The 9,611-nt window shown below is 37.8% G+C and overlaps 4 protein-coding genes and 1 long non-coding RNA gene across 5 annotated transcripts; all 5 read left to right on the top strand.

Moving 5' to 3' along the window:
- LOC132200813 (uncharacterized) lies at positions 1-585 on the top strand. The gene is made up of 2 exons (XR_009442199.1): positions 1-126; positions 230-585. It is a non-coding gene; the product is annotated as an uncharacterized LOC132200813 (long non-coding RNA).
- A 461-nt stretch (positions 586-1,046) lies between these two features.
- LOC132201350 (uncharacterized) lies at positions 1,047-2,929 on the top strand. Its single transcript, XM_059627461.1, has 3 exons — positions 1,047-1,260; positions 1,483-1,675; positions 1,739-2,929. Exons 1-3 carry the CDS (start codon positions 1,255-1,257, stop codon positions 2,728-2,730), a joined length of 1,191 nt encoding a protein of 396 aa, XP_059483444.1. The 5' UTR covers positions 1,047-1,254; the 3' UTR covers positions 2,731-2,929.
- Positions 2,930-4,606: 1,677 nt separating this feature from the next.
- Positions 4,607-6,964, top strand: LOC132201465 (uncharacterized). Its single transcript, XM_059627645.1, has 8 exons — positions 4,607-4,645; positions 4,747-4,992; positions 5,049-5,199; positions 5,368-5,539; positions 5,667-6,027; positions 6,163-6,302; positions 6,368-6,785; positions 6,837-6,964. Exons 1-8 carry the CDS (start codon positions 4,607-4,609, stop codon positions 6,927-6,929), a joined length of 1,620 nt encoding a protein of 539 aa, XP_059483628.1. The 3' UTR covers positions 6,930-6,964.
- Positions 6,965-7,774: 810 nt separating this feature from the next.
- On the top strand, positions 7,775-9,373 carry LOC132200309 (uncharacterized). The gene is made up of 2 exons (XM_059625692.1): positions 7,775-7,980; positions 8,043-9,373. Exons 1-2 carry the CDS (start codon positions 7,905-7,907, stop codon positions 8,336-8,338), a joined length of 372 nt encoding a protein of 123 aa, XP_059481675.1. The 5' UTR covers positions 7,775-7,904; the 3' UTR covers positions 8,339-9,373.
- LOC132201466 (uncharacterized) lies at positions 8,410-9,048 on the top strand. The gene has a single exon (XM_059627646.1). The coding sequence runs from the start codon at positions 8,410-8,412 to the stop codon at positions 9,046-9,048; it is 639 nt and encodes a 212-aa protein (XP_059483629.1).
- Positions 9,374-9,611: the final 238 nt, after the last annotated feature.

Genomic DNA, 9,611 nt, shown 5'->3' on the forward strand with positions numbered 1-9,611 from the left:
CTTATATAACGCTGCGAGTTACCTTTTAAAAGGTCTACGCTATAATACCGGCCTGCAGCCACACTGTCGGCGTCGGCGGATTCAAACAAGATTTTTTGCTTTAAGAGTTTCTTTAAAAACACGCTGGTAAGGGGCACGCAAAAGTTTCACTAACAGAGAAATTTAAATTGCATTTAGAAATCCCTTTTTTCACCTGCGTGATTCTTCATTTTCATTTTAAATTTACCAGGCCAGAATGAATCCAGTAGTGGAAATCGTGGAAGACTTGGGAAAAGGAGCTATCAACGCAACCACGAATGCCGTGGAAGGAGTGGCAAAGACTTCCACCGCCTTGGTCAGTGGCGTCAGCGACACGGTCACCGGCACTGCCGATTTGCTTGAAAAAGTCCACCGAGACTGTGATAACCCGGTCCTTGCAGCTCTTGCAACCCCAGGTCTTGTGGTTGCAGGAGTCACAGTCGGCGTTGCGAAAACTGTCGGCAACGTTGCAGTTGAGGTTGGAAACACTGTTTTAAGCATCTTCGATGGTATTGCAAGTATTTTTTAGATTATTTGCAAGTTGTCATAAAATTTTCCATCAGCAAATTAATGAATAAAAAAAAATCACTTATAGTTTAAAAATAATTTAATATTTATATTTAAATTAATTCTATCACTAAATTTTGGATGAAATTTTGATAACTTCTGTACATTTACTGTCATGGTAATAAAAGATTAAAGAATTACAATAAAATTGAATGAAAAACAATAAATCTGAGCGTTTTATTATTATAAAAAACCTCGTGATCAACAAGACTAATATAGAATATTATATTTTCTCAACCAAATATTTGCACACTTTTATTCTATTAAAATATAAAAAAAATTAATAAATTTGCACGGCCGGTGCAATTTGTTGAAATCATTTTTTAATAAACGCTTGCAAAATGTGAGTCGGCCGACTGGTATCAGACCTGCTAGCGCTGCGAGTACCAACATCATTTTGTTGTTCTTAAAAATAGCGCGTGAAACCGACTGTCCGCTTATTTTGAAGCCGAGAGTACAATTACTAGACTTTCGCGTGTGAGCGAAGCAATTTCGCGAAAAGGTCTAAGGTTTACAATCTTCATATGAATGATGCTCACCGCCTCGCATAGAGCAGATTTTGATTCGCATCGCAACTATAATTAAACTACGCGGCTGAAAGTCTCGCAGACGCGCGGACTCCCAAATAAGAAGGACTTTGGCCTTTAACGCAGGAGTAATTCCTTGGAAATGCCGGTAAGGAGAATATGTATATGCAAAAGTTAAAATAATTATTTTAATACAAAAGCATTTTACTATCAAAATATTTTGATTTAAATAATTATTATTTACTTTTTGAATTTTAAGAAATTTATTTTGGAAATATTTGAGTGACAAATATAATAAATTCAGTTAATATCAGACTCTAAGTTTGGGATATTTTCCTCGTATATTTATAAACAATGCTTGCATTTGCAGTTCAGTTCAAGCTCAAGCGACTCAAAAAGAGGAGGTTTTGTTCCTTACCCAGAGGATGAGCCTGATGACATCGTTCGTTATGGAGAAGTCTTCATCATCAGGAGAGGCGTCAGTTCTAAAACAGACAAAGAAACACCGTTTCATCACTGGGCTATTGCGATCAAATTTGAAGCTTTTTGGGTTGTCATTGAAGGTACAGTGCGAAAAGTGTTTATAACTTTTTTTTATATTTTACATGATATGTATTTAATGAAAGGTGACAACGATGGACATTTCTTGGTGCCAGGCTATAACAAATCAACGTCCACACCCAGCGGCACCCTGATTAGTATGAAATCTGAGGAGGTTGGCCCATACACAAAGGGTTCCCCGGAATTGATTTTGGTCATCACGCAGTATCTCAAAGCAGCTTCGACAGTGAATCTGAGCTTTGTAAAAATTTCGCCCAAGCAGTTGCACGCCTTGGCCGGAAGTATTCCGAAAAAACCGTACGTCCTTGGGATTAATGATTGCCAAACGTGGTTTCTGGACGCTCTGGACAAGTTGCAACACTTTGAAGTTGGCGACAAGGAATTTCATAACCGGGTCAAGGATGTTGGAAGGTCATTGGTAAAAGCGGCAACTGTGCCTGTGCTCAAAGCGGCTGGTACGTACACAAATGCCGTTCACGAAGTAGCCCAGACCATAGACAGAGTTTGCAACGGAGACGAATTTGCTCCCAGCGCCATCGTCGATGGAGTCGGCAAGACGACCAATTGCGTCATCAACGGAGCGTCCGAGACCTTTGCTGGAGCTGTGAATGGAGTGGCTGATTTTGGTGTCAACTTAATTGGTCTTGCTACCGGTGGATGCGCTACGAACAGCGGTGCAAGATCAAACGGCGAAACTCTGAACCGTGAGGTGGCTGCAGGCAGAATGGGTCCAGTTGAGGCAACAGTGAAATGCGTTGGAAAGGGCGCTGGACTGGTGGTCTATGGAGCCGCCAACGTTACCATAAATGCCGTCGGAGGAGTGGCAAAGACTGCAACCACCTTGGTCAGCGGCGTGAGCACCACGTTCTCCGACACCGCCGATTTGGTTGCAAAAGTCCACCGAGACTGCGATAATCCGGTCCTTGCAGCTCTGGCAACCCCAGGAGCTGCGGTGGTAGGAGTCTCGGTAGGTGTTGCGAAAACTGCAGGCAATGTTGCAGTTGAGGTTGGAAACACTGTTGTAAGCATCTTCGATGGTATTGCAAGTATTTTCTAGATTAAATAATTTTTCCTAATGGTAAAAGTCTCAAACAAGCGATGATAATGAAAGGATTTTCTATTTATATTTAAAAATAATGTAGGATTTTCTAGTTATTTAAAATCAATGTAAAATTTTTGTAAAAACTTATACTGTGGTAAAATTTAGAAGAATTAAAAGCATTTGCATGTAAGGAGCAAATAAAGTTTCATTTTTTAATATTATTATTTTTGACTTATTATGCCTCAATAAAAAAGGATGGATGAAATTTTTTTTTTTTTAATTATTATTATTATTATGCAGAGTTGTACTGTCAATTTTTTTTAGCTGCAACTTACTTAAATATAAATTGTTAAATTTTTTTATAAATTTCAACTATATTTAATGAGCGCTTCACAGGGCCATAATTATGTACTGAATAAATTGTAAAAGTTTCCAAGTGAAAAGTTTAAAGCAATAAGTAAAATTTGTAACAAAAAAATAATAATTAAAATTTGTATTAAAAATTTGGCTTAATTTTTAATTGAAGATGTAAGAGTAAAAGGCTCTCTCTCAAGCTTTAAATTCAAATTTAAAGTAGCTGCAGATGTAATTAATTAAAATTATACACTGATTCCATGATATTCAATTCCTGCTTTTTTTTTATAAGTGCTGCAATTTAAATTAAAAATCACATAATGTTTTGAAAGAATAAAATTCAGTTTTTTTTTTAGCTTCGAAATCACAAATTTTTATCTTAAAAGATGACTCATGAGTTATAGAGGTGCTTAAAACGCAGAAGATTAGTTATTTATTGGATATAAAATACAAAATATAAAAGTTAATTGATAAAACATTCTTTTTCTTTGAATTCCATTTCATCGAGATTGTAAGTAGTTCTTGAGCGCCCATTATCCAACAAAAATTTTTATTATAAATTTTAGTAGCAGATAGCCATAAAAAAGAAAAAAAAAACAGAAATTGTTAAATAAAAAACATACTTTATTTATTTATTAATTTCGTTTCTTTTTAATCGTTTCATTAATCTAATACTTAGTTTGCTGCCGAAAAAAATTCACATGACAAGATTTTTAGGGTTACGAGAGTATGATAAAATGAAACATGCATTTAAAAAATCTACAGCCCAGCCCACTATACTCAATGTGGTTATTATACACAAGTACAAAAATACGTGAAGCCAAAGTTTCAAACTGTGCTCGCACGAAGCGCGAAGCCACACGCCCCATCGTGACCGTGCTGTTGTTATTATTTTCTCAAATCAGCTGCTGGCGAGACGCATAGACATATAATTCACCTCACCTGTATGTAAAATTTCCACGCCCTCCGCGCTCTATTGGGTGAGCGCATCACGTGACATTCATCCCAGGTACACTTTTGAAACGAAAGCGCGCTAAAACTCAGCACGCGGGCTTATACACTGGCTCAATATAAAATATAATATATAAGCGATCAATTATTTTATTCAATTTAAGCAGCATTAAATTAAGAAGGCGATGAAATTTCCAGGTCGTTTGACTAATGGTTAAGATAGAGATTAATGATAATTTTGTCATTATTTTTTTAATAATACTGAAATTTTTGTAATAATTTGAATTATTAATTTATGAATTTTTTTATTCAACACGTAGAATTAAAAAATTTAGGCAGTATTGGAAGTGTTCTTTAGAGGCTGACAAATCAAGGAAGTGGTGAATTTTATTGGTTAATAATTAGTCTGGTGCATTCGACGGCTTCGGCGCCACTCATTACGCGGAGGTGACGCTCGTCGCGCAGAGCGCCCTAATGGCAATCGTCTGGGGCACCTCGGGCATAATTACCGGCGTTATGAATCATCCCCGCATGGAAATGCACTCACAAAGTGCTTGCACACTCATTCTGAAGAAAATTTCCAAGCATGGAAGATGGCCCGTCCACCTCCAAAGACTTTCAAGAGGTAGGTTAAATTTGATATGTGCAGTAAATTAATTTTTTTTTAATCAATGAATTAAAATTTGAAAAAAATTGCAACATATTAAAACTTTGATAAAATTAAAGCTGGTCGACGAAAATGAAGAGGATGATCGATTTGGCGACTTACCAGCTACACCATTTGCCAAAAAATACAAGGCTCTTGTGCATCATCCAGGCCCAATTGAAAATCCATTCAAAAGACCAGCTGGAAAAAGTGTCAATCAAGAGTTACGGAGAGCAATACTCTCCGCTCATTTCACTTTAATTCGGCAACCTGGTGAAAACCGAAGCTACACCCAATTAGCAACGCAAACAGCATTATTGTTGGGGGTAAGGAAATTTTTTCTTTCCTTAATTTGGACAAAAATGATTTAAAAATCTAATAGGTTTCCGAGAGGACGGTTTTAAACGTGCTCAAAACTGGAGAAAAGATAGAAACACCGAAAAAAGGATTAAATAGGCCAGCACCAGTTACTGGAGTGGACTCCTTCACGTTAAAATGCATTCAAAACTTGATTTATGAAATGAAGAGAAAAGGTAATTATTGAAATTATTTAAAATATCATTATTTAACTTATCCTACTAATTTAGTTTTGGCTTTAATATCAGGCAATTTAAATATTGAGTTGTAAATTTATTTTAGTATTTTAGCAACAATTTTTTTTAAATTAAATAATTTATAACTTGGCACTTTCTATTTATTAGGTGAGCACACAACTATAAATACTGTCATGGATCGGTGTGTCGCAAGGAAACTGTTTGAAGGCAGTACTTCAAGCCTACGGAGATTGCTAAAAGATGAGCTAAGCTTCTCCTACCGGAAAACTGACTTCCGGGAAAAATTCAAACAGACGCCTCAAAACATAGCATGGAGAAGGTAAATATTGAATAATTAAAAAACTGGCTGAAATTTTACTCTTGTGTAAAAATTCTATTTTTTTAAGTTGTCGATCAGTATTAATCAAATTTTCAAAATTATTCTAAATTTTTTCTCTTTTTTCTAGAACTTTTCTGAGGCGTTATTTGAAGCTAAAAAAACTGGGCTACACATTTATTTTCCTGGATGAGACCTGGATTTTTCAAAATGGGTCCAATGTGGCTTTTGGTTGGTTTGACGGAAGCTCGGAAGCAGTCGGCAGGGTGAGAGCCTCAAATGGGAAACGATTCATAATTGTGCACGCTGGAAGCGCCGACGGCTTCGTAAAAGGAGCTAGTTTGATTTTTCCATCAAAGGTTGCCCATATGGACTATCATGGAGACATGTCTGCTGACTATTTCATGAAATGGGCGATTGATCAATTAATTCCCAACCTGCCAGAAAAATGCTGTATAGTGATCGACAATGCCAGCTATCACTCAACTGTGGTGAGTTTTCTTTAAAATTGATTATTATTTAAACTGAAAAACTAACTTAAGTAATACCACACCTGAAAATAAAAATAAATATAATTCAGTAATAAGACTTAACACATGAAATAATCAAAAAAAAAAAAATTGCAGCTTGAAAAGAGGCCTGTCAAGTCTCGGAGCAAAGCTGAACTCAAGGAATGGTTGGATGAAAATAAAATTCCTTTTGATCCAAAACTCAAGAAGAAGGAAATGTTTGAGCTTTGCTTAGAACACGTTTCAGACGAACAAAGGTATATTTTCATAAATTTTTAAATTATGAATATATTAACAATTATTTTCTCTTTTTAATTTCTAGCTATGTTTTTGACTACCTGCTGGAGAAGAATGGCCATGTTGTTCTTAGGAATGCTCCATACAACTGCATTTACAATGCAATTGAGCACATCTGGAGCACAACCAAAGGAAAATACAACAAACTCATTCTTGAGGTGAATGAAAGTCATTCGAAGGAGGTGGTGATAGCAACTTGGGAAAGAGCACTTCGTGAGATCCCTGAGGATGCCTGGAAGAACAGTGTTGCCCATTGCGAGAAGCTCATCGAGGAGCACTTCAAGCAGGAGGGCCTGACCTTGGAGTCCCCCAACAAAGTGGTTGTTGACCTGGGTGACTTCGACTCGGACGAGGAGCTGGAACCTGCCATCCAGGAGAGAAAGAAGCAGATTGCAGAAAAGGCAGCAGCGGACACTAGGAGGAAGGAATCGTTGCTGGAAAAGGTACAAACTTAAAAAAAAAACTAAAATAGATTAACTGAAAATTAATTTCAGCGACTCCATGAGTTAAATGAGCAGTTCGAGGCCAAACGGCCGAAGAAGAAGGCCACGCGAAGGAAGCTTCTAAGTGAGTCGGCTGTGCTGTGAGTGAGCGCTATGTGCTTGTAATGTAAATTAGATCTCAAATTAAAAAACTGATCTCAATAAAAATTTACTATTGGTTTAATTATTTTCAATTTTTCCTAAAATTATAAATTTATTTTTATGGTCATGTCAAAGTTCAAAGACCACACCACACAGAATTTTCATCCATCGCCTTCTTAATTTTAAAATATTAGCTGCTTGAATCGAATTTTCCGGAATTTAATAATATGAGAGTTATATTTTTTTATATGAAGGTACTGTATAGGCCCACGTGCCGAGTTTTAGCGCGCTTTCGTGAGAAAGCAGTATCAGTGGTACATATCACGTGACACGCTCGCCCAATGGAAGAGCGCGGTGGCAACTGAGAGGGCGTGGAAATTTTACATACAGGTGAGGTGAATCCGACTACACCGCCACATACGAAAGCTGAACGAAGTCGGTCCAAATTAATTAAGTCGATATTGAAAATCCAAAATTACCAGAGTAATTACCAAGACTTTAAATTTGGAACAAAAGTTTTTACCTTTAATTAAATTACGCAACGACGACGTAACTGATGCAGCCGCCGGATTCAAAGAAGGACTGACTTAGACTTTTCACCCATACATTTCTTTCAAAATAATGCCGGTAAGAAAAAAGTACTTATCAAACTTATCAAATTTTATGAATAGAGGACCTTCAAATTATAATTACCACGATAGCCACGATATATGTTTTGCCGCGCGTCTGGTCTAATAATTTTTAGTAAACAATCTAAAAGATTATTTTGTTTTAATTATTATTATTATGGGTTTTTGCATCATAATTTTTTTTTGTAAGTTAAATGACTTTTATAAAATCTTTTTGCAGTTTACCCACTTTAATAGCTCAGGCGTGAGCGACTCGAAAAATGGGGGTGTTGTTCCGTACCCTGAGGATGAGCCTGACAACACTCCCCGCTTTGGCGAAGTCTTCATCGTCAGGAGAGGAGTAAATTCAATGAATGATGATGAAACGCCATTTCACCATTGGGCTATTGGAATCAAATTTGGAACATTTTGGGTTGTCATCGAAGGTATGTTGTTAGATCAAAACTATTTGACTCGGATTTTAATAATTTGCATGAAAATTTCTCAGGTGACAACGATGAAGGATTCTTAGTGCCAGGCTACGCCAAATCAGTGATAAGACCAAGCGGCACGCTGATCAGCATGACATCTGAGATTGCAGGGCCGCACACCAGAGGCTCCGTGGAAATGCCCAAAACTGTTCTCCTGGTCATCACGCAATATCTCAAAGCCGCCTCGATCATCAATCTGAGCTACGTGCAAATTTCACCCAAGCAGTTGCACACCTTGGCCGGCAGCATTCCGAAGAAACCATACGTCCTTTTGGGATCACCGATTGCCAGACCTGGTTTCTGGACGCTCTGACCAAGTTGCAACACTTTGAAGTTGGAGTCAAAGAATTCAACCGTCGGCTGATGGACGTTGGAAGATCGTGCATGAAGACGGCAACCGTTCCTGTGCTCAAAGTGGCTGGCACTTGTACTAATGTTGTTCACGAATTAGGCGACACGGCCGGCAGAGTTTGCAAAGGAGAAGAATTTGCTCCGAGCGCCATTGTCGATGGCGTCGGCAAGGCGGCTAACTGCGTCATCAACGGTGCGTCCGAGGCGTTCGCTGGAGCTGTGAACGGGGTGGCTGACCTAGGGGTCAATTTGATCGGAATCGCAACAGGAGGATGCGCTACAAAGGGTGGTGCCAGATCCAATGGTCAAAGTTTGAGACGTGAAATGTCCATAGGCACGATTAGTCCTGCTGAGGCCACTGTGAAGGGAATTGGCAAAGGAGTCGGATGCGTGGTCTACGGAGCCGCCAACGTTACCACAAATGCCGTCGGAGGAGTGGCAAAGACTGCAACCACCCTGGTCAGCGGCGTGAGCACCACGTTCTCCGACACCGCCAATTTGGTTGCAAAAGTGCACCACGACTGTGGAAATCCAGTCCTCTCGGCCATTGCAGCTCCAGGGGCTGCGGTTGTAGGAGTCTCAGTCGGTGTTGTCAAAACTGCTGGCAATGTTGCAGTTGAGGTTGGAAACACCATTGTAAGCATCTTCAAAGGGTTTGCTAGCATTTTCTAGATTATTGATTCTCCGTAAAATCATTCCTAAAATGTGTACAAAACGTTTGACTGACAGGTTTTTTAATTAATAAACAAAGTAATTTTTATAATTGAAAACAATCTTAATGTATTTTTTATGACATTTGTACATCTGCTGTGGTTTAGTGCCCAATCAATAATCAATAAATATATATTAAAAATTAAATTTAAAATGGAACAATGAAACAAAAACAATGCTTGGTATTTTACTACATGCAAAATTCCTCGTTAATAAATAGCATAAATTCACATTTATTCGGTTTACCCTGTTAGAATTCATGTTATACGTATCATTGGAATAAATTGAAATTTGAAATTATCAACAGCAACTTTCTGAAAGCGCCGATTTTTAATCTTTTTTGTTCAGCTAATGGACCAAAAACTTTGAATCAAAGCCCCAAAGTTAGTTTGGTTTGTGCCTCTCCATGGGCAGACGCTTAAATTCCACATTTGAAATAAGCACTTATTGATACATGAAGACTGACAAAAAAAATGGATTGTTATCCAGGAGGAGGACAATATAAATTCAATAAAACCACCTAA

This window comes from Neocloeon triangulifer, unplaced genomic scaffold (genome assembly GCF_031216515.1).
Source record: "Neocloeon triangulifer isolate White Clay Creek 2 clone unplaced genomic scaffold, ASM3121651v1 ptg000014l, whole genome shotgun sequence".
NCBI lineage: Eukaryota > Metazoa > Arthropoda > Insecta > Ephemeroptera > Baetidae > Neocloeon > Neocloeon triangulifer.